The sequence below is a fragment of the Glycine max genome, chromosome 13, assembly GCF_000004515.6.
Source record: "Glycine max cultivar Williams 82 chromosome 13, Glycine_max_v4.0, whole genome shotgun sequence".
Taxonomy (NCBI): Eukaryota; Viridiplantae; Streptophyta; class Magnoliopsida; order Fabales; family Fabaceae; genus Glycine; species Glycine max.
This window is the reverse complement of record NC_038249.2, coordinates 32,550,900-32,577,545: the sequence shown is the minus strand read 5'-3', so window position 1 is coordinate 32,577,545 and position 26,646 is coordinate 32,550,900. Positions and strand designations below refer to the sequence as shown.

Below are 26,646 nucleotides of genomic sequence, written 5' to 3'. Positions count from 1 at the left end.
TTGAGTTCATTTGACAATTGGAAATTGGTAAATTATGGATTAGAACTTGAAGAAACTTTCTATAATTAATTTTTAATATCCTAGGAATTTTTTTTAATAAATTAGTGTGGAAGCCTTGGAGGGTGATATGCATCCCAATAAGATTTAACACATTATAGTGCGATTCTATGAATTCCTTTGCCTAAAGCTTGTTTAAATTAAGGAGACACAAAAATTTCACTAGCTTTTTTTCTTTAAAAAAAAAGAGTTAAAAATAGTAATTAATTAAGTTCATCATCATTTAGAAGAAAAAAGTTGAATGCCCAGAAATTATTGGAATTAAATTGAAGGAAGTAAGTTGATCATTAATTACGAGATATAATCTAAATCTAATTCAATCTCGATTTAAGTTATATCTCTCTTTTTTTCTGAAAGAAAAAGAAATCAAGATAATTTTAAATTTTGTGACAACTTTTATATCTTTCTCAATTAAATACTAATACATTTTTTTTATCCATTTAATCAAAATAAAATTTAAAATAACTCAATAGTTTGGCGCCTAAATCTTAACTAATTCCCCTATATTTCTTAAACGTTACTTTCAATAAAACTACTATAAAACATCAAGAGGACTTTCAGAACCAGAACTTTATCAATTTCATCTAATTAAAATACTGAATATCTAAATACTAAATGGAATTCTGAAGTCAGACGTACATGATCTATGCTTTTGTTTGAAAATGGTACATTTTACATGGATATGTAATTGCGTATCCCGAGCAGAAAAGGACCCAATTGCTCAAAATTTTCATCATGGAGGGCATCTCCAAGTCAAAAAAGGGTCAGTTCCAGTAGACCTATTATTTCCTTTTCTCACAAAGACACTAAAATAAATAAAAAAAATATTTATGATGTAAATCATAGGAGATAGATCACGAATATCACAATTTTTTTGCTTCTTAATAAAAATATTTTTACTTTTAAATTTTTTACTTAATATTTTTAGGACCCTGGTTAGCATTTACCATGAAATAAATAAATAAAAACTGTATACTTATATATAGATTTGTTTAATACGGAATCTCTGATGATTAAGGTGGTCTGAATTTTACCTTACCTAAAATTTTGGGATCCTACAATGACTTGCCTGAAAGGCTCTAATATTTAAACCAAGCAGTGGGATTTCCCTTTGCTTTTGTTTGAAGAAAGTGGCTAAAGGGTGTTGAGGTCAAAGGGAAAATGGAAGTTGCGTGGGTTGGAAAGAGACAACCCAGTCCAAAAGAATGCAGCGTTAAGAATATATAAATAAGGAAACCAAGCCAAACGAAAAAAGACCCCCAGGTACGGTAATAGCAAATGCAATACTACTAAGGCAAGCTAAAGAACCAAACACAAATCCTCTCATTTACCTTGTCTCTCTGCCTTCAAAATTTTCAAACAAGAAAAGAAAGGAATTCTGCTCCAATATAATTACCTCTATATCTATTCCACAATCTCAGATTCTCTTCCTAGCTCACAATGGTTACATTCTTCAGAAATTTGGCTTTCAGCTATGCTTTTCTTGCAATTTTTCTCTCAGCAGGTACCCTGCTTGTTCTGTTTTTCTATGCCTCTTTTTTTTTTTTTTTTTTTTTTGCATATGTTGTTATAATATTTAGCTATAATAACTTGAACAAATATTGATTATTGAGTAGTTGTACTATTTACTAACACATTATTTCATCGATTGTGCAATCAATCACAGGTATTGGAGTTTTTCTAGGTGTTGAATCTTTCGGAATCAACTATGGCCAAGTGGCCAACAATTTGCCGCAACCAGACAAAGTCCTTGAATTGTTGAGCACCCTTAACCTCACAAAAACAAGAATCTACGATACCAATCCGCAGATTCTGACTTCTTTTTCCAACTCAAACATTGAGATCATTGTGACAGTAGAGAATGAAATATTAAGCCAGTTAGATGATCCTCAACAAGCACTTCAATGGGTGAACAGCCGCATCGTACCATACCTACCCGAGACAAAGATCACTGGTGTTCAGGTTGGGAATGAAGTTTTCACCGATGATGACATAACTCTCATTGAGCACCTTGTGCCAGCAGTGGTGAACATTCACAATGCTCTAGCTCAATTAGGCTACTCAAACATAAAAGTTTCAACACCAAGTTCCTTGGCAGTGCTCGATCAATCTTACCCTCCTTCAGCTGGTAGTTTCAAGAGTGAAATCTCTGGGATCATGTACCAGTTCTTGAACTTCTTGTCAAGCTCCAAGTCCCCCTTTTGGATCAATGCCTACCCTTACTTTGCTTACAAGGATGAACCTAATGGGATTTCCTTGAACTATGTGATGTTCAATCCTAATGCAGGAATGGTTGACCCTTACACCAATCTCCACTATGACAACATGCTTTATGCTATGGTAGATGCTGTTTCATTTGCCATTGCTAAAATGGGGTTCAAGGGGATAGAGGTTAGGGTCTCTGAGACTGGTTGGCCATCAAAGGGAGATGCTAATGAGGTTGGCGCCACACCAATGAATGCTGCAACTTACAACAGGAACTTGCTGAGAAGGCAAATGGCCGGTGAAGGGACACCTTTGAATCCTAGAATGAGGTTGGAAGTGTACTTGTTTGCGTTGTTCAATGAAGACTTGAAGCCTGGACCAACCTCAGAGAGAAACTATGGTCTCTTTAGGCCTGATGAATCCATGACTTACAATGTAGGGTTGTCTGCTCTTGCAACCTCATCAGCAACAACTTCCTCCTCCTCTTCAATTTCTCTTGCTTCCTCTGGCACTAAGATTAAGGTAAAATCATTGATTATAAAGTTCTTTTTCATCATTGTATTAGTTACTTAGCTTGTAATGCACAACTTACATGATAACGAGCGAACATGTATGCATATCATTGTAAAGAGGGATATATGTGTAATTTACAGATTGACCCATTTGTAATTAAGTAATTATATATTTTATTAAAATATTTTCAAGTATTCTATTTTGTAAACTTTATTGTGAATAATATATGTAATAATGTAAAAGATTTCTACATTGTCAAACAATAACAAATTATTTTCCGTTAATTAATTTTTACGATAATTATTTTAGAAATTATATATATACTTTAATTTTGATTGGTTGACTTTTTTTTAACATTACATAGAAATTAAACTCTAACCTTTAATATAGGTTCTAACTTTTATATAGAATTAGTACATATGACCAATTTCAATCTAATTATTTTCTTTGATAATTTTTTATCCTTTAAATCAAAACAGGTAACACCATGGGAATACAAAAGCTTGGTGAACTGGATGTTTGTATTTGTGCTGATTTCAACCCTTTATGGGTGAAGAATATCCCTATACTGTGAAATTCATGTCAATATTCCCATTAAGTACAGTTGGGATTTTACTTCCTTCAAGTGTCTAAAAGGAGATCCACCACCTAAACAAAGGCATTCTGGAATCTCAAGTTTGAACATTAAAGGCAACCAACCTATTTTGCAGAAGATAGAGACCAACAACACACTTTCCAAACAATTGGGCTGCAAAATCAGCAATACAACAAACAAAGGAAGAATAGAAATCAAGTGGAAAAAAATGGAAGATAACCCAACGTCTTAATCAAGTGGCTATGCTTACGTCCACTTACCCCACCATTAGTCAGTAGTCACATTCTAGCAACTAGCATGCATGTGGCGGTGACGGGAAACTGAGCTTATTTTAGGTAGACAAGGGACAAAAGCCATCTCATTCTTTCAATGCAAGATGTTGCAGAAGAATAAATTCTAGTTTCAGCGTAATTGCTTTGATTATCAAATACGAAATACATTATGTTGTATGTCGCTTATGTAAAGTTAATTAATTTCACTTTTGTTTGCTTCCTAGATACGACTATATTCCTTAAAAATGACAAGTGAGAGATTATCATAATTTTAAAATTTGAGAATTGAATAGTAGATAGGCTTCCAACTTTTATTTTTTATTAACTTAGCATAAAATTGACATAACCAAAAGTAAAAAACTTCCTGATTTTTAATTTCATCAATGTAAAGAAAAATAATTAGTTGGCCCAGCTGGAAGAGAAAGTATAGAGGCTAGCCTTCTCTGTGGCTTTGCCACATGCAATATGCATCACCTTATAGAAGGTGGAACCCATCACATTAAGTATTTTGTATGTAAACTTATAGTATGTCCCAAGACTATTTATTTGGGTACATTTTTTAAGATTAAGATTCCTTCTCTCTTTAAGGCTTTGTTTCTATTATCCTCCAGAAGTCTAGAAGACAATGGGGCGGTCTTTCTTTATTCCCTCTGCCAAATAAGCATCAGCATAAGGTCATTACCGCCCCTTTTCCAAAGGTGCCTTTATCAATTGTTTAATTACTTGTTTAATTAATTTTCTTTTCTCTTTAGACCTTCTATTTTTCCTGTCTTAAAGAGGTATAATCAAACCTCAGCCATATTAAAAAGTGATGGAGATTGGTCTAGCTCTTTGACATCATCTAACGTGGAGCACATGAACCCCTCAAATTTAGTATTTCTTTCTTTTCTTTTGGGGGCATAAAATACAAGGGCAATTTTCAAAGCATCCACCAAGAATATTTGTGTTCTCGTATCATGGAGTTGAACATTCTTATTTGAAACTGTATCCTGAAGACATGTGATGTGGCAACATTTTGGCCTTCTAGTGATTTGATTAAAAAGTATAATTAGACGTATCCCAAACAGGGGTCCCATGATTTATATCTTCACCATGTGAAGTGCTCGTCTATTCTAGACCCTGAAAAAATGTGACCCTTGTATTCTTAAGGCCATACTATTTCAGATTCTCTTTCTTTTGCCAGGTTGCTAACCCATCCATTCATAGCTCAATTATACTGAACAATAACTCATAAGTTATTTTGTCTATTTTTCTCATGTTCGGGATATGTTTTTCTATTATTTGTGCTCTATTGAACTGTAGTTTTATACAGCACCAGATCAATCTATCACCTTTGGAACTTCAACATGGTCCTGCTGAAATTTTAAGAAGCAATGGTGACAAATGTCAAAATCATTTAAAAACTTGAAACGTGCAGTAGCTTTTAAACACTGACTTAAAAGATGGATAATGTTAAAACCTTTTCCATTTTTTTTCCTTATGGAGAATGTGCAATTAACCATGTTTTCACTTTTCAGCGTCTCAAGCACCTTTATTTTTTCTCCTCCAATGTCTCAAATACGATTACTATGGGTACTCACAGAAACAAAAGTCATTTAAGTATTAATTAATGTACACACAATTGTTACATAATTTGCCCCTTTTACAAAACTGAATTGCGTAGTATTAAACTGTGCTACTATATATATTTTCCCTTTATACGTATACAATCCATCCACTTGGCAAACAAAACTGGGACATCACAATGAGAAAAAAATTATCATTTTTTTCAGAATATAAGAAAATTTTCTTATGTTATAAATTTCTGGTGTTCAATTTCTACGGATAAATAAATATACGCTTATAAATACCAAGCCGTTCAGTTCATATTTATATATCTTGGATTAATCTTAGTTTTTCTAGTTCTAAGAATATTGGTACAATCATTCAAGAAAATAATTTCCTCTTCAAGAGCAATTGCTGGGAAACATGAGAGGAATAAAAACCCCACATAAACATAAATCCGAGACTTTAGACTATTTGGTGTATGGGTCCTTATGCATATTCTTATTCAATATAAAATTTCTTTACTTGTACTTGCCAGTTGCCATTCCAGCATACATATAATATCAAGGTATCACGAATTTTGTCAGGATTAGGCTTCCTTAAAGTGTATAATTAAATTTAGAGGAAAAGATAATAAATCTCAACTATTTTGTAAGAACCAGAAAAATTGTTTTCTTGACTTTGCTTCTGGCAAGTTTTGTGTGTCTCTCGCAAGTAGAATTGAATAACATAGGAGTTCAAGTCAATGCCCCTTTATCCTTTTATGTTACGTCCCACGATCTTCAAAGGAAAAACTACCGATCGATGTGCAATACTGCAATACCAAAACTGCACAAGGAGATAATGCCAGTGAAATGTGAGGTTCTGATGAATTCTGATCAAGCCTAAAAGATTGATCATCACATTTTTCAAGGCTTCCAAAGGAAATTGGCTAGATTTCCAATTGAAATAAGACCTAAGACAAGTTAATGAAATTCTACAAGATGACAGTTTCTTTTATGTTAAATCAATACGATTTATAAAGTAATCATTTTCTCTTTAATGTTACAGCCTAAACAAAATTTGGATAAAGCAAGAGACCCAAAGGCAGGAATCATATATATGGACTCGATCAAGGCCATTCTGTTTTATATTTAGTTGGCAGCGCAGTACTCTATTTAATTTAAATTTTATGCATATGTTTGTTTATATTTATAAGAGTCTTTAACATGAAGTAATTAATATTGCAGATCTATAGATGTCATGAAGCATGGATATTAATTGGAAAACAGCTAACCCTCTACCTGACTGTAACTAATGAGTGCACATCCGAGAAATGATTAGGTAGTTTTGGACTACCATGTGTCCCTAATTATAATTCCAATTAATTTTTATGAGACATGCATTTAAAATTTAAAATTTAGAAGAAATAATTATTAACACTTGGTTAGATGTCATATAGAGATCAATTAAAATTATGACGGTCTTGGACCACTTTACATCCTCAGTAATTCCCCTTTGTAGAGAATAAGTTGCTCTTCACATTTCCACGCTTTCAGTGTATAACATGATGCTGAATGTTCTTAGTTCATGTACTGATACCTGCTATAAGATATATAGATATAAATTCTCATTTAGGTTACTTTTGTGGTGTGGATGTCACGTTGTTGCACAAGTCTGTTGGACGCATCATTTTATTGCGCAATTGCATGTAGCACTATGCATGCAAGGATCGCATGATAATATTTGAGTGTTGTTTAATTTAAGCAATTATGATTATATAAGTGACTTCAAATTTTGTTGATTACAGTGTCTCACTATGATTATTTTTTCTAATATAAGCCAATCATGTATGCCTTTGGTGACTACATTAATTTGAATCCTTGACTTTGTGGATCTTACAAGATATTTATTCTCTATATAAATTAGAGTAAAAGATTTTTTTTTTCATTCTCTTAATTAGTTCATTATCTATATTACGTTTTTTTTATCTCCTTTGAGAACGAGAATTTTTACTCACAATTTTTTAGAGTAATTTTTTTTCTTCTCACTTTTCTCATTCCTATGAGACTTTTTTATTTTAAATTATAATAAAAAATGTTAATAAATTAAAAAATTCTTAGCCTTACAAAAAGTTGAACCTATCCCTATCTAATGTTATCTATATAATTAGAATTAGAGTAAATAGTTAATTTAATATCTGAATTTATATTTTTTTGTTATTTCAGTTTCAAAAATAAAAAAAAAAAACAATTCATTAAATTTTATTACAGTTTCATTTAAATTCATGAAATTTATATCTTTTTCTCATTTTGATCTCTAGTTAATGGACTTAAGTGATAATAATAACATAAGTTTAGGGACCAAAATGAAAAAAAAAAGATAAATATAAGGGATTTCAATAAAATGCTGACAAAATTTTGAGACTTAATTAAATTTTTTAATTTTAAGAACTAAAATGATAATGCGATACAAATATAATGACTTTTGTGAGTTTGTATCTCATTAAATAACAAATTGACCTTTTACTCTAATTAAATCTCATATGCATTAATTTCAGAGTGAGGTTTATTAAATAAGGACTGCAAGTTGTATGATTTTATAATTTTTAACAAATCTTAGTTAATAAAAATATAATTGAGAGTGTGTTGTTAAAAAATTTCTTGATTGTGAAACCTTCAATTGATCAATTCATCCTATCCAACCCTGTGGGCTACATGTGGGCTTTTCTAGGGGCCATCTTCCTCTAACCCAAAACAAAAAGGTCTTTTTATTCAGCTCAAAATTGTTCCTCTTCAGTTTCCAGCGAGTGCTTAATGCTTATTCATGAACTCATTTTGGCTAAGGCACACTGCAAAAACATTCTCTTCGGACGCACCCTCATTGCACCACAACCTCATTCTCGCATTGAAATAATGCAAAACCACCTCCGAAATCCGTCAAATTCACACCACATGGTCAAGACCGGTCTCTGCAACGCTCCTTTCACTCTGAGCAAGCTCCTCGCAGCTTCAATATTAGACATGGACTACGTAGCTTCCATTTTCAGTTACATTCAAACCCCAAATCTCTTCATGTTCAACACAATGCTCAGAGGCTATTCTGTAAGCAATTTCCCCAACAAAGCAATTTCCGCAACTGTGAACAATGCCCTTTTGCATTTCCATTGTGTTTGCAAGAGAATTGAAGATGCACTTAAACTTTTTGATGAATTTCCTGAGGGAAATGATTTGGTGTCTTGGAACACTTTAATGGGTGGGTGTGTTTCTGTTTCTCAGCCTTGTTTGGTTTTTGATTTGTTCTGAAAGGTGTGTTGGGTTGGGCTTGATGCCAGTGTTGCCACTGTCTTGAGTCTTTTGTCAGCTGCTGGTGACATAGGGAACTTTGGTGTTGGGAAGTCTCTCCATGGATACTGCTTCAAAATTGGATTTTGTTCTAATTTGAATGTCATTACTGCATTGATTGATTTGTATGCAAAGACGGGTCATATCGATTTGGCACTTCAAGTTTTTGATGGCATTGCTGAGAAAGATGTTGTCTTGTGGAACTGTTTAATAGGGAATTATGCAAGAAATGGAATCAAGGAATGAAGCCTAATTCTTCAATTTTGTCAGGGCTGCTCTCTACTTGCCCTGCGTCTGGATCTGTACAAGTAGTTCATCATGTCGCTAGTTTTGTTGAAGAGCAGAAACTAAAACTGGATGTGGTTCTCGGAACAGCTCTTGTTGATGTGTATGCTAAATGTGGCTTTCTAGATGAGGCTATGGACATATTCGAGAGGATGGAAGATAAAGATGTGAAATCTTGGACTGCCATGATTTCAGGTCTTGGAGTTCATGGGCAGCCAAATAATGTCATTAGGCTTTTCAATAGGATGGAAAAGGAGGGGTTTAGACCAAATGAAGTCACGTTTTTGGCGATTCTGACTGCGTGTAGTCATGGAGGGCTTGTGGTTGAGGGGACGGAAATGTTTAAGCACATGGTTCAGGAATATCGGTTTTCACCACAGGTTAAGCATTATGGATGTCTTATTGATCTCTTGGGTCGAGCAGGAATGCTACTGGAAGCACATAAACTAATTGATAGCTTGCCAATTAAGGGTGATAAAACTGCATGGCAACACTGCTTTCTGCTTGCAGAATCTATGGAGATGTTAAATTAGGGAAGTGTGTGAAAGATGTGCTAAAGAGCATTTATACAGAGAATGCTACAGATTCCCTCCTCATTTCTGGCATTTATGCAGTTGCTGGAAGTCACCAATTTTACAAGAATGCAAGAAATGAAGCAAATGAACTTTAAAGTAGCAAATTATGGGGTACATGAAACCGAGGGAGAAAGTATGGTCAAGGAGGTTGGACTCAGCAGAGTTGAAATTGATAATTAGGCATGAGAATACTAAAGGTTAACGAACAAGTGGTGTCTCTATTACACTAAGTGGTGGCCCTCTATGAGTCTATGGTGCACCAAAACTCCATTTGACATGTCTGAACACAGCCAGTTCCTCATGTAGGAACACATGGTAATACAATTTTGATTGAATCCGAAGGTGGTATGGAGCACTAAGTTGGTTCCATCTCTGCTTGAATTTTCTGTGATTACTGTGAGAAGGCATATATATTGAATTTTAAAGTGTCACTATGAAGTTGAAGATACTTTAAAGTGATGCAACATCCTATACTACTGTATTTATAGCCCTAAATATACCTCACTAGTAAACATGTCCTTTAATTGCAAACATCCATACCTCCACAAAATAAGACCTCCAAAATGATTGTTGGAAGGTTTAATGATCCACTGACAATCCTTACCACCAAAGCACACTCTCTAACAGAAAATAGAATTCTACTTCGTTTAACACGATCCCTCAAACCCATACATTGTAGGTGGCAATCTTCATAGGTCACTATTCTTTCCTCTTGTTTGACTTCTCTATTATGTCTCTATCTTCCATCTGTAGAAGGACTCAATTGTAAGTTGAAACCTCCTGACACTTAGTAATCCCACACCCTTGGCCAAAGCCCAAATTTTCTCCGCCACATTCCTTTTAATTTATAATATTATTTTCCTATTACAAAATATGAAAATCAAAGAGTCATGCTCCAAAACCACATGAGGTACCTACCTGAGACGCCTTAGGAGCAACTAAGCACTCTCCATAGAGGAAATCTTTGTTTTGTATGTTGTCTCAACCATTACTATCTATTTTAAAATGAAAGGTTTGCATATTGTTTCAGCTAAATCAACTTCTGAATTTAAATTAAGAGATAAATAAATAAAAAATTTAAAAAATTGAATGAGATAACTAAAACACAAGTTCAAACAATATAGATAGTTCGATAGTAGTAGGTAAATTAAAGTGAAACATATATACTGATATGTAGAATAATTATTTAATATAATTTTTATTATCATTTCTTTATTATTATTTTACTTTGTTATGAATTTTTGACCTCAAAGATCCAAGTCCAGAGAAATTAAGTACTAAAGCCCGCGACATAACCGAAAACCAAATGCCCCGAAAACATTAAAAAAAAATGTTACAAAACTCACATATTGGCCCGACCCACTAAATTGGTCCCATTATTATAAAGCCTATACTAAATGATACTACTAAATGGCCCAAATCAGTGTAAATATCATACTCAGAGTAAGTCAAATTAATGCTAATAAATTGTACTTAAGTAAATAAACTTAACCGAAATTGGTGGCGGTAAAATAGACGCAAAAGATTAGGGAAATTAAGGAAACATTACAAATATGATATAAAATAAAATAAAAAATGAAAAGCGAAGCACAAACACGAGGCTAGGATTCACAGGAACAAGGTTGTTTTATATAGTCTTATTACTATTTTATTTTTTTCGAAATTCTATTAAAAAATTTGACAAAGTACGGTGTTCACACTCATCATGAGTATTTTGTGGAAAACTGGAAAATCATATTGTCTTCCTTATTGGTTTATCACTTTGCCGTCATAAAACCATCATTATATAATAATTTTTTTTCATAAATTTAACAATTCTAAAGTCAAAATAGAATATTTTAAAGGATAAAAAAATAATTATAATTATTACTTTTTTTTAGAGAATATAATTGTTAGTTAAAAAACTGAGATTATACATTATAAATTATAAAGTTGAAATCTCAGCAGTTACCATATAATAAGACACTTTTCTTTTAAAATAAGTTATCACTTTAGAGCACTTAAATCTCTATCTTACATTTTCTCTTGTTACATCATCACTCACGTGGATAACCTTCTTTCTCATCTTTAGCATAGTGTCATACACTTCAAGAGATGTGAAACCCTTTGATATGATAAATTGTTGAAGTGCTGTAAGCTTGTGTCAGTGACTCAATAGAAGTAAAAGCATGCAGTGTTCAATGAACTGGAATAGTAGCTAGGTATAATCAAGCATTATATATATATATATATAATATACATTTTCAAAGTCTTATACTAGATACATGTCTTTCTGTCACCTTGGTTTTTGGATCACATTTATCAGTTACTACTGTTGTGGATAAAATTGCAGACAAGGAATCGATGAAAATTGAAATTCCGATCCTCACGTTGCAAGTACTCTCCACTGGCATGATTTGGTCGGTCTATTCAGTGAAACGAAGCAAAGATTTTGTCCTTGAAGATGTTGCCGACCATTTTTTGAAGATTAAGATTCAAGACTAAATTGGCTGAAATGCTTTTCAAGTGTTGGCTTCGGTTAACTGAAACTTCGGATCTCCAAAATTCTTTTTGCTAACCTCTTCTTGCATGTATACGTTGAGGTTTTTTATTCGGACTTGTCCACAAGGATCTGTGTGCTGCTCATAGAATCATTATCCAAACCAATTTCAAATGTATTTTTCTTAACAAAAAGTTGCTTAAATATTCTATGTGATTGTGTGACCTCTATATTAGTCAATAAATATGATTGTTGAATAATACGAGTGATATGGGACTTTGTCTCTTAAATAAAGTTACATATTTAATCTTTGAAGTTGTAGATTAAAAATATGTAATTAAACAAAAATCTCACTTAAAAATGATAAATCAAACAGAAATTAATTATTAATAAATGTTTCACATCAATTATAATGATGATAAAAAAATTAAATTCCATAATTATAATAATATTTTAGTTTAAAAATTATTAAATAATGGCCATTTTAAGTTTGAAAAATTAAAATTACTATTGTTTGAGGATTTGAATCCTCTCCACTTTCTACCTTCTCTACATCTTCCTTGTCTTCATTTTTTTTCTGTTAATTCTATTTTTGTTTCCTACTTCAACGGCATGAAGGTAAGAGAGGATCTAATTTCATTGTTTGATAACGTCGTCAAGTATTGAAGTGACTATTATTCGATAGTTTCTAAGATTAAGATGATAGTATTTTATTGACTTAAAAAAAAAGATGATATTTTTATGATTTAGTATTAAATTAATTTAATTATGCTCATAATTTTAAAGTTTAATTCCATACTATATAACTCCAAAAACTGTAGATTCAAACTTTGTACGAACAGATTTCGGATAAAAATTTCCATGAATCACCATTAGTGTTTGGGATATTTATTATTTCATAAGTAGTTTGGTCATTTAATGTATTTTGATTTACTTAATTTATTAGCATTTTAAAAACATATCTCTCAGTAGGATTTCTATCATAAGTTACATATAAAATAAATAAACTGATTCCTTAGACGAATTCAAAATAATTACACATAAAATGTTTATGTTTATTATACTTTTAATTGAATAGATGATTATTAATCATTTTATTCCCAATTCGAAGGTTGAAAGTAAAATATTTCAAATATTCTCGTGGAAATTAACACTGTTTTAATATTGTAAACGTCAACTTACAATATTAAATTGCATGTCTAAAATATTTTCTTAGTTTTAATCAAGCCGTCTTACGTCTTTAATTTAAATATGCACAGTTCAATAAACCTAGCTAGATGACTTGAATCAACTTATTAAAAAAATATTTAGTTTATAGATGCTTAAGATAATTTTTTCTTGAAAGAACGAGAGGTTGTATTCCGTAAAACCGTGTGCTGAAATGAACTCTTATTTATTCGTTAAATAAACTTATATATATATATATATATATATATATATATATATATATATCCCAAATTTAAAATTAAAATATTTTGTCAAATAGTGAATGATTAATTAAATTTATTCAGTAATTCTAATTTATATATAAAAAGAGAGGCTAGACTACTACACTAAAGCAAGGTTTAAAACATCTGGTTGACAAATTTGTATTGGAAAACGTTAGGTGGATACTCATTGACGTCTCTACGCTTAAAAGAAAAAAAAATGACTATATGTTATAAAAAATATTTTTATATAAAAATAAATGAGCAAACTTTCTGTCTTAATTATAAAAAAAAAAAACCCATTTTTACACGTATTAATTATTAATTTTTTTATACACTTAATTTATTTTGAAATCTTTCAATGAAACATCCAGTTTTTTGTATGCAAATAAATATATTGATTGTCTATTAATAATTTAAGTTACACTCGTTGATAGGAAAAAATATTCCTTGAATTACGTATAGTTAGTGTCATTAAATATAACTACTGCTTAAATTATTTAATTTTATAAGTATTCTAAAATAGTAAAACTTAAATTTACAACATTATTAATTAAAATTAAAAAAATTAATTTTATCATTCCGGATAAATTAGTCATTTGATTTTTAAAGGTTAAATTCTCCATAAGTCTCAACACTATTTAGCAATTTTTAATTAAGTCTTTAAATTATTTTCTTTTCAATGAAAACCTTGAACTTGTATTTATTTTTTACATTGGGTCTTTCGTCTAACTATGAAAAATTAATCAGATTGACCTATCAAGTCCTTAAATTCAGTATTGTTGCCATTACATGTTTGCACTGAATATTATCATCTCTGCATATCAGCACGTATTTCGACCTATTTGGGACAATATTCTCAATTCTGCAAATTCTAAGCCTAGTATTTTCCATCAGGTTCCTCAACCAGTATTCATGTATATATGCATGGAGTATTTTCAACTCTACAAGTCAGTATTTCCACCTCTCTCGGATTATGGGATTATAGATGTTTGACTCAGTTTGATTTAATTTTTTATTAAAAACTTGTCCGAGTCAAATTTAAACAATATACGGAGTCTGATTTTGATTTAAAATAAAATTATAATCAAATAAAGTCAGTTTTTTTCGGTTTGATTTGGTTCAATATTTACAATTTTTACTAAAATATTATTTTATGAAAATTTATATACTTTATTTTCATCTTTTAAATTAAATTATATTAAAAAATTATTAATTATAATATAAAAAATAAACTTATTAATATGCTAAACATTATATAAATTTTATGTGCATAACATTATAAAATAAAATATTATGAAACTCAAATGATATATACATTAAACACATAGTACTAAAGTAATATAAATATTAGTATAAATATTATACTTTGTTTTAATTTTAAAAATACAAACCATAAACTGAATCAAATCGATTTTAGACAAAGATAAGCCAAACAAATCCAAAAAAAAATTGATTTATTTCAATTTGAATTTAAACACCCCTATTTAAAACAATATTCTCATTTCTACATATTCTAAACCCAATATTTTCAATTAGATTCCTTAACTAGTATTTTCACCTCTACATTACATTCAACTGTATTTTTTTACACTCCTCTTCAGGTTTTACCCTACAACTATCAATCTTACTGCAAACAAACAAAACCAACTCATAAAGTTAACTTTCCTCAACAACAGTTAGAACTAATTAAAAAATAAATACAAGTTTAAATATTTAATTAAAAAATCAAATAATTTAAAATTTTACGGAGTATTTTAGCCTTATATTTAGGACCAATTATAATATTTGATTAAAAAATGTATTTTTTAAGATAGATAATTTGCTTTAACTGAATAGAATGATTATGCACAACAAAATCTCTATTTCTGAATTTGAGAACAGTAATTTAAATTAAAATAAACCCACACTAGATATTTGTTGGATCGTTAGATATTTGCACAAGGAAGTACCAAATAACAGAACAACCAATGATTTGTAATAGAAAAAAGAGGGGGGAGGGGGGCCTGGGCCAACCCGCTGGGCTCCTGGGCATGTGTCGCCTTGTGAGAAGATAAATAGAAAAAAACACGCAGGTAATTAGTGGTATTTATTTTGTGTTGTTTCATATTCGAAACAGATAAGACACTCGGAGACACCACTTATAATTGATTGTGGTGATGGACATGATGTACTCTTGTCGAGGAATACACACTTATTTTCTTTTGTTTTGTCATGCTTATTTACCATAGAATATGTGCTTTTGTTGTTATAATTGATTCCAAATTAAGCCAAGCAAGATACCAAACATAGAAGCAGAAGAACGTACTACTATTGGTTGAATTGGCATTGCCAAGTTGGCCTTTATCAACATGTGAAGATAAAACCCCACAAAAAAACGTCGAAAAGAAAACATCAAAGGTGCAATATCTGAATCAGATCCAATGTATTCATTCATATATGGAGATATTGGAGGCATTCAATTTGATCAACGAAACCAATGTTCATGCTCGCGAAATCAGTACCTGTTTAGATCTTATGCCACATATATACTTCATGTAACCATTACGAAATAATCCATTGTGAAAAATACTAAGACATTAATAAGGAGCATTGTACATACATTCACGAAAAAAAAAAAAAAGAGCATTGTACATATCACTAGTTAGTTTGGCAAGTAGATTGTATCTTTCTTTTGTCAAAATTATTTAATATATATTTTTCTCCTTTTAAATGTTATGTCACTTCAGCCGTAATTTTTTTCTTCCTTCATTGTTATTATCATCATAAGAACTTCGGTAGTTAGGTTTAGTGAGCTATATAATTTTTTTTTATGGAGAAATATTAATTTTAGTATTGTTAGTTTTTTTTTTTCAAGCTATATAGTGACTTCATCATTTCCTATTTATAAAACTCCGATCACTCAAGAACATGTACGTATAGGTTGTTGAGTACGTAATGTTTGTTAGCGAATAAGACTTACAGTACTGATTACATATTTTATTTTATGATGGATATGTATAAATGTTCATGATGAATTCGGAGGTGATCGATCACCTGCTAATATTTATGGTTTGGAAATTTCGGGGTAAGAAGAAAAGAGGTGTCCTTCTTTTAATCGAATCAAATTAAACTGTGAAAAATTAATTAGGTGATGCCTTTACAACATTCAGGTGATGCTTTTACAACATTCTACCGCTAAAATTGAGAATTTTTTTTTGTCAATAGTTAAAACCACGGGTACATCTTTCAATTCATTTAGCAAAAGACTAATATGGTTAATGGTATGCGACTTTCATCGACCTAAACTTTTTTCCACTGAGAATTGAATTCGACTTATCTCACTAAATAGATAGTTCTCACAATGCAACTAATCTTATAGCCTTTGGGTTTACTAAAATGGAGTATTAAACTTAATGATCTCACTTTATATAAGAATATTAAATACTTAAGTAAAATTAAATAAATACCACTCTCTCTCTTGTGAAGAATATATTCTATCTTGCAATGGAATTCAAGTTTCTGTTATCAGTTGATATATAGCATTCTTGTCGGGATAGAACCTTTATGGAGTTGTAGAAATAACTTATTATTTTAAATAATGATATAGTTGACCCTCGACAGTATACAATGGGAAAGAATTGGAAATTAATACATTCGTTCATGATCATATCCACCACTGCGTCTTTTATAAGAATCGTATCATAAATTTTAAAAAGAAAAAAAAAAGCAGGATAAAGTGAAAAAATATAAATATATACTTAATTTTGTGTGAGGTTAGCCTTGAAAAAAATTGTGAGGTTGGCCAAAATTAATATATGATTTAATTTGATAAGTACTATAAATATTCTGAATCATATGGATTGGTTTTATATAAAACACAACATGTTAAGTTTAATATAATAAGTTCATATTTAAATGTTTATTTATCTCATTTTTGTTAGACATCATTAAATTAATAGACTTAACCCACTTATATTTGTTATCCATCAAAACATAATAGATTCAATAATTGAACGTGACTTATGACGCCTTTGAGTTTTTTTGGTATAAATGGTGATAATGAAGATCGAATATAAGTCTCCATGCATTTACTCCACATTTTTCCATTAGGTCGATCCTAGTAATTTCATGATACGTTCGAAATAGTACAATTGATATTGATCAAATTTAGGTTGAAGTTGTTTAAGATAAGTTTTCGTGTACATCAAAAGTTGAGATATCCAGATAATGAAAAAAATATTTTGACAAGGCTAAAACATTGTGAGCAAGGGGTGATTATTTACAAAATACATTTCAAGGCTGAGTTATTAATAATTTTACCAAGGTTATAGTATGTAATAAATGTTTATTTACTATATAGTGACGTTGATTGTATTTATAAGAGTATAATATGAATGGGTTTTCATGACATAGGACCCGATCGAGGCCTCTCAAGAGTGATATTACTTTTCTTGTTTTTTTTTTAACGGCCAAAACAAAAAAAACGTATTAAATTTGGTACTATAAGGGGTACCAACCCAAAAAACATACAAAGGTATATAAGTATAGATGTGTCCCTACAGCCAAGGTTTCTAATCATTTAACTTGAATTTAATTACTCATTCCTTCCTTTCACCATTTGTATTTTTTTAGTTTTTATAATTTATATTTTAATTTTTTTTTTAATTTTTATAGTTTATATTTTAATTTTCTTTTAGTCCCTATAGTTTGAAAGTAATATTTTTAGTCTTTATAGTTTATATTTTAATTTTTTTTAATTCCTTATAGTTTAAAAGTGGTTTTTTTAGTTTCTATATTTTATATTTTAATTTTCTTTTAATCCTTACCATCAAAATATGAGTAATATTGTTAATTATAATTAACTACAAAATATTAACAAATAGTTCGTAACTAATTTATCGCAAGATAATTTGTAATAAAAAATAGTTGATAATTTATAACTAATTTGTAACTAATTATTTTTATATATTTTTTTATAGTAAAGACTAAAAGGTAATTAAAATATAAATTATAAGGACTACAAAATTAAACTATAGAGACTAAAAATGTATGAATCATGAGACTATAAAGATCAAATGAGTAATTTAACCTTTAACACAGAACTGATGTATGATTGACCCACTGTTCATAATTGGGTTCATAGTTGTATTAGTTGTGCAAAATGTGTTTAATTGGTAACTATTTTTTTATAATTAAGAATGAGTTTCTAAATTTAATTCGTATTACAATGATTTGTGGATTAACTTAAATATTTGAAATCTTTAAAGAGAAAGAGAAAGCAAATGAACTTTTGTGTTTTGTATGAGAGGAAAGTTTGTCACTTTATTTTTAAAATCGTAAACCTATTTAAATTAAATTTAAATTTAGTAACCAAATTAAACTAGAACATGAAGTATTCAAGAAAAGTTTAAATATTACAAACCGGGGCAAATGCTGATAATTTAAGTTTAATTACAATATTCCTTTTTCAATGTAGGTTTGACTTTCTGAAAGAATCTTAAAACTTTGGTCATGGAATATCCTTCTCTCCTGCGAAGAATATTACTTTTGAAAATTAATTAAACCTCGGTTTCTTTCTTTCTGTCTGTTTTTTATTATTATTATTATTATCGGCAATAACGTATTTGATTCTTTCTTTCTGTCTGTTAGGTAATTCTCTCAACTTCAAAGTAGTGGTACATGCATGAACCCTTAGTTTCTTTTATTAGGATGTTAGACAGTAATACTCGTGCTGATCAGGAGCTAGAATAGCTGTAACATAATTGGTGGGAAGTAGAACCAGACACTGTAGAGTTGTAGTTAATTACTTAGAAGCTTTTATAAATAGGATCTCAAAAAAAATTATGGCTTCTTTCATTTGAGCGTGGGACGCTACTTCTAATGTTTTAAATTAAACACTTTGGCCAAATGCAGTTGTTTTGTAATTATTTCCTACAAAATTAAGACAAATCAACGGTGAAGTCTGTGGTGGAACATTTGAGAATATGGTTTAGCGATGGACAAGCAAATTGACCTGGTATAGTAGGTAAATAAACAGTACATATATTTTGAAATTATATATTTAAATTTGCTAAAAGTGGTTATTTTTAAAATATATGTAATATTTATGTTTGGTTCAAAACAAGGTCTGTAGAACTGAGTGAACAGTTGCGTGTGCTTGTGTTGGGACCTCCTTCAAAGGATGAAATTAAGGCATATCAGATCTCAAGTCCCTCCTTGTTCTTCCAGAAGAGCTGCAAGTTCAACATGAATGACGATTTCTGAAAAGTTGTTTCGAAATCAAAGTTGTGCATTTATTGTCTTCGTACATTAAATAAACAATTTCATTCGACAATAAAATTTCCATAAATCAACGTGTTTTTTTAAAAAGGCAAAAAGAAATGTATTTATTAAAGAAAACCCAGTTTTAGCATAAGAAGTGCATAAACCAAGCCTGAGTACAAATATCATAGTACAAAAACTGCAGCTTAAAAAGTAAGTAAACAAAGAAATCGGCCAATGCGTAAGAAAATCTATACGTGAAGTGCAGACTTCTCTTAAAGCTTCTTATTTTAGCATATTTCTGCACTTCAAATCATTCAATGTTTTAAGAATTCCCGTACCAGGAAAATGTATATAATCAAAGCCATTATTGTATATTCTGTTTGTGACGATTAAGATACGAATCATCTTCAAAAAAATTAAGCACATGGTAGCTGCAAACTTGTGTGTCCATACCATCTGTTCGATCATATTCTCCTGCTGGTTGTTGATATAAAAACTTGCTTCTTAACTTTATCTTTTCTATAAATCACCCGTATTTGATCTTATGCGCCCAATATTTAACTATTTTATTTGACAGTCTTCTTTCATGGTCCACCCGTGAACCACTTGCAAGATAATCCACCACAAAATTCACCCAAATTAACATAAAATATTTAGAAAATAAACAAGACTTTTCTATCTACTTTTCTAAGGTTTCTTTATTTTTGTTTATTTTCTCTCTTTTTTTTCAATAAACATGCACGTAAATTCATCAAATATGAATTTAATTATTACCAATACAGCGAATAGGTTAAGTATAAAACCATTTGCAGTATTTAATCGAAATCAAAATATAATCTACAGATTCAGAATTTTATAGCAAACATTGTTTTATTCGATCTTTTGTGACGTGCTCTGATTTCTCTATTTGTTGGAAGCTTCTATCGAGCTTTCTAGTTTATTCGTGGAAGGTGGGGATGGCTGCGGAAAGCATAATCTCATTTTCATATTCTGTACACAAGGAAAAGAAATCTGAAACCACTAATCCCTGCTCCACTTGAAGGAAACCTTAGAAATTAAGAAGCAAAAAGTAAAGCATAACTTTAATAAGATACCATCCTTGCACTCGGGGGTATTCACCCAGTCCCCCACATAATCTTAATAAAGATATCTGTGTGTACTAAAACTTACATGGACCAGCAGTTGTTTCATTTCAAATTTAAGCATGGTTAAAAAATTATTATCAATAAATAATGGCAAATATTAATATTTTTGAAATATTTGTCAAAAAGTTATTTTTTAAAGTTACACACATTTAATTCAATGATTTTACTTTTTTTTATTAAACGTCCAAAACACACTTCATAAAATAATTAAGATTAAAAATTGAACTAATCCTTTCGACTTAATTTTCAATCTCATAATCAAACCTTCACGAATTGTCAAAAGTTAATCATACAACCAACAAAATTTCATCACTTTACGGGAAATAAAGTTTACTAGTTCTACACCTTGGAGGAATTAATCTTTAACTACCAATTTGGAAGTACTTTGCTTCACACGGGAAAAAACCTCTTTCATATAGCTAGCTAGCTTTATGTCTTACACATTCTTTGAATAAAATAAAAGTATTTTGCAACTTATTATGATTTTATATCTCTTCAAAATAAAGAGAATGATAACAAAATTTCAATTATATAAATTGTTATCATGAGCAATTCACTATGAACACAGTGCTTGTAGATATAATCAATTAGAAACATAAGATATAAGAAAATCTATATCAAGTAGTTATTTCAATTTTATCTTAAGCTTTTGATCATTTATTATGATAAACATTCTATTCGCTCTGGATCTGACTTAGTATTGCATACAAATTAAATATTAAGAAAGGATCAAAATTATTTTATTATGATCAATTTTTTAAGATTTAAATGATAAAAGGAATCAATTTTTTAACGTATGGAAACTATGAATGTTAGTCAAATGCTTAAGGAATTGCAGAATAAACATAAAAAAAAAAAAAAATTACAATCGTCAAATCGAGGCCGAAGGATGACAATCCACAAAGGATATATATAACAAGAAGCGAAAACCAAGAGAAATATAAGTCAACCGTATAAACTACAAAGGCTGCAAAAATTGGCAGAGCCTAGCAACATGTGAAACTCTCACAAAGCACTAGGGGTGTTAGGTGTATGGGTTAACCTATGTTCCTACTCAGTCTAAAATTTTGACAAAGACTGCTCTCGTGAATTCAAATTTGCCATGTCTGGCAATATTTGAGATAAAATGAGGGAGTGAATGATCCATTTGTGTTACTTTTATAATTTTTTATTAAAATAGATTTACTCTAAAATAAACTATTAGCATGAGTTTATTTTTTACTCAAAAAAATGAAATAGTCATTTTAATTTGTTATTCAACTATCACGTATTTTTTTCCTTCAAAATTGAGAAATATTTTCACGTATATTAGTAATTTATAATTGTTGATTCAAGACTATTAAGTTAGTTGCATTTTTTTTGTTAATTGAGACTAATGATACTTCATGAAACAACAAAAACTCATCGAGTAGATGAAATATAAACAAGCATAACCTTGAACGGCTAATGGCTAATTCAAGCAACGCACCTCACATGTTTTGGCTAGATATAAAACAATAAATTCATTCTTTCCCACCATGTGTTGTCTCATCACACCAAGAATTCACTTGTTGTGTCCGATCATGTGAAAATAACTTTAATCCAACAAATATAAAATGATCATGTGAAAATAACTTTAATCCAACAAATATAAAATGATCATGTGAAAATAACTTCAATCCAATAAATATAAAATGTTAACTTTTCAAATTAAAATAATAATTTTTACTATGTTAAATAATGAAATCTATATTATGTTATTTTCACTTGTGTTCTTTCACTTTCTTTTTTGTGCTTGATATTTTAGGACATTTCAAAATTGATAGACTCTCTTTGCACCAAATACTAAAGTGTTGCTAACTTCTCTTTATTTAAAACACTTTTTTTAAAAAAATTGTACGTGAAACATTACTGTAGTAATTAAGTTATAAGTGATTTTAGTATATATAGTTAAGAATGCTTTTTTTTTAAATTTTGAAATTTATTTTCTAAAATATTTTTTGTATGTAATAGTTTTTTCGATAAGTTGGTCTTTTGTAATTTTCACTACTAAATTTTTTTCTTAAAAACTTAAACGGGATAGTAATTAAATTCATATACTAAAAATTGTGTAGTGTTTTTGTTATTGCTATTCAAATTTTTTGTGATTACATAATTCTTTGTTCCTGTCGAGATTAATTTTTTAACTTTTGTATTTTAATTCTAAATTTTAAATTAAAAATTGTGTAATCTTTATGTTATTATAGTTAAAAATTAAAATCTACAGTAAGAATAAATTATATAATCACAAAAATTTTAAATTTTAATTTGTAAGTTTTGTATTTAAATTATCAATTTGTAAATTATAAATTGTCTAATCTTTTTGTTATGCTAGATAATTTTTTTGTGATTATATAATATTGACAACAGTCATATGACTTATTCTTCACAATCTTCGTTAAGGGACATCCATTTTGGACCTATAGACAATTATATCTTATAAATGCAAGAAAAATATATCTCTAGATCTCAACATATTTGGAAAATAAAATAGAGTTAAAATAGCAAATATATAATTAATAATATTCAACAAAAATAAAGTATACAAAATCACATACAATATATCAAAATAAAAAATATATACTTTTACTGAAAATTATTTTAAAAAAATAAAACATAAATCTTCACAAAATAGACATAATCATATAATAAAAAAAACATATATTACATATTCATCTACTTATATAAATGCATAGCATCTATCTCTTAACATATAAAAAATAAATTGATAAGAAAATATTCAACCCTTTGATGTATCTCTTGAATGTGTGAAGAAAATCAAAAGAAAACTATATTTATAATTACAAAATCACGTTAATGCAAATTGTTATTTTGATACTAAATATAATGTTGTTTTCACACTATTGTACTTAAACCAATGTTCATTCATATATTTTATAATTTTTTATTTTGAATTCGTGTTGTACACACATGAATCAATGGTCAGTTGTGGATTATTGATCAATAAATTAACAATTTCAAATTGTTGAACTAGGTATGCTAACATACAACCCAACAACTTCAAAAATTAATATTTTCTTTTGACGTGATAAGTCACTAATTTTAGAATGTTAATTTCTTTTGGCCTGTCAAGCTAACAATTTGAATTATTACTTCTTTTAAAGTGGTCAACTAACAAATCTAATTTGATGTGTCTTTAGTAAAGTGTTAGCACCTATTACTCATAAAAAAACCATCATCAAATCACTCACTTGAATAATTTAATAGTATTTCAACAACCACTAAAAATTATAACACTATGTTTAGCTATTTAAAATTATCGTTTCATGTTTTTTTATTGAACTATCATATCCTCAAATTCAGTTTAATCCTAAACTATGATCAAAATAAATCCATGCCAGTAATTTATTTTTGAAAAATTTTATTTTAATAAAAAGTTTGTAGAAATGACCGAAAAGGATGAATGACTCTAAAATCAGGTTAGTTAAGCCTTATTTATTAACATAATATATTAAAATTAAAATTATACATAGCTAAATTATAAATTTAAGGAAGTATATAGTTATAATTTAGGTATATTTCGAAATATTTAAGATAAATGATATTAATATAATATAATATTATGTAAAAAATATTAATTTTATTAAATAAAAAAGTTGTATTATTCTTTTATAATAATAAAAAGTTGTATTATTAATATATAATTATTTAAAAAAATTTATTGTTGAGAGAATATATGACATCTGACTATGTCAGAAGTTAGAACAATCCAAAATAGAACTCGAATTAATCCTCGAAATACTTCAGATCAACTCAAGCCCCGTCAAACCGGCAAAAGTCCTTTCAAAAGCCGGACCAGATTGGTGGGACAGGACAGGTCATGAGCACTCTTATACAGCAGTAGCAGTATGACAAATTAATCAGATTATTTTTTTAGTATATTGTATTCATGCAATATAGTAGTTTCTCATAATTGTTTTTTTAATATTATTTTTATCACTGAAATATTTATTGGATCGAATTTCAACAAAAAAAATGTTTATTGGATTTATAGAGGATCACTCTTTGCCTAAAAATTTGTCTCAATTGGTTAATTACTTTTATGGTTTGTTTGATATAAAAGTAAGATGAAAAAAATACAAATAAAGATTTTTTTTTTGTTTGGTTCATAAAAAGGTGGAAACACAAAAGGAAAAAGTTATCTTCTAAAATAAAAATTCAAAATTTTATTTTTTTCACTTTTCTTTTAATTAAAAGTTCAAATTTTTTGTTTACTCCGTATTATCTTTCTCTCATTACAAACATAGAGTATTAAAAAAACAATCTCCCATCACATTTTTTTCTATCAATAAAACCGAAAGGTGAGAGATGTAAACTCACCTATATTGGGAACAAGAAACGTGTAGGTGTTTTTATCCCTCTTTTATGTCAATCAATTTATTTTATATATACAAATACAATTTCTCAGCGGCGATCTGTTAAGTGAGACAATTCATTATATTCATCGTAGCTAGCAGCATAGTCAAATGCCATCATATATGCCTTGTTTCCATCTCTGTGGTCACCACACCTCGCCGTAATATCACTGAACGAGTCATGGTCTTTATAGGATTTATTATTTGAAAAACACTTAAATAAACTTTTTATCTTTACAATGGAGTGTTTTTTTAATTTTTGTCTTTTTAATTTTTTTTTCGTTTTAATTTTCATAAAATGTGATTATTTTGTTTTTTTTATTTTTAAAGTGTTTTAAATAATTTTTTAAATATTTAAAGTATTTTTTTTACTGTTGAAAGTGTTAAAATACTTTAAGGTAAAAAATAAAACAATTAAATTTTGAAAGGACTAAAAAGAATTTTCTTTTTCTTTTTCTTTTACAGAAACAAAAAATGAAAAAAACACTAAAATATAAAGATAAAAAATATATTTAAATCTTTAAAAATTAATCATGCTCAAATTTTCCAATTCTCTCTATGCTAAAAACACCATACATCATTCATTAAATCAACCACATATTTTTATATAGTTTAAATTTTATCACTATATATCTTTGTTATTATCATTGTCACCGTATCTTAAATGGTGCATGACATATTGCTATAATATATATCATTAATTGTCCCATCTCAATCGATGATATTTTGAGAATAATATTATTAAATAATTAAAAATATTTAATTAAATTTTTTTATTTACAATGGAATTTGAAGGCAGTACATAACATATGAATATTTGGGTGTGGGGAAGGAACTCTAGTCAAGAGTGCAAATATGCATAATATGATTTCAAAATATTTATAAGAAAAATAAATCAAAATATAAAAACATAAGCATTGGAACAAATTTAATTTTAAAAAAATATTAGAATATATTTTAACTAAACAATTGTTATTTTAATGGTTGCAAACATTCCATTGCATTTAATATATTGAATGAGGAAAGCTGATGATTGATTAAAGTAATTAATAGAGTAAAAAATTATTTAATTCGATAATAATTCTTCTAAGACATGTATTATAAAATAAGAAAATTACGTAAACGCATGAGAAAGAGAGTAAGTGTAAGAATTATCCCATTTTTAAAAAAGAAAATTCAAATTTACAATATAAGAATTTATTATCTCATTCTCATAATCACTTAATAGTATGTTTTAAATTGGTAATATAGTCCCTATACAAACATACATAATTTTTTATTTGTTTCAAAATATTTATGACTTTAAAAGGCTTAAAATATTAATTATTTTTCAGTAATATACTTGTTAATTTAAATTGTGTCAGAAAGTAATATACTTATTCATTTTGATATAAGGAAGTTAACCAATGATAATCATTTACAGTTATACTCTAACTCTTTCAATTAAAAAAAATATTTTATCGTGATAATTCATATAATTATAATTTTCTGTATATATATTATAAATGGTGAATCTTAAATTTATAAAAAAAAGTAATTTAAATTAAATTTGACAATAAGTTATTTGTATTTTTAAAAAAAAACT

The 26,646-nt window shown here is 28.8% G+C and overlaps 1 protein-coding gene and 1 pseudogene across 1 annotated transcript; both read left to right on the top strand.

Moving 5' to 3' along the window:
• Positions 1 to 1,318: 1,318 nt before the first annotated feature.
• Positions 1,319 to 3,783, top strand: LOC100790277 (glucan endo-1,3-beta-glucosidase 14-like). Its single transcript, NM_001254978.2, has 3 exons — positions 1,319 to 1,561; positions 1,724 to 2,784; positions 3,255 to 3,783. Exons 1-3 carry the CDS (start codon positions 1,498 to 1,500, stop codon positions 3,327 to 3,329), a joined length of 1,200 nt encoding a protein of 399 aa, NP_001241907.2. The 5' UTR covers positions 1,319 to 1,497; the 3' UTR covers positions 3,330 to 3,783.
• A 4,209-nt stretch (positions 3,784 to 7,992) lies between these two features.
• On the top strand, positions 7,993 to 9,801 carry LOC100785656 (pentatricopeptide repeat-containing protein At1g26900, mitochondrial-like; annotated as a pseudogene).
• The last annotated feature ends 16,845 nt before the right edge of the window (positions 9,802 to 26,646 follow it).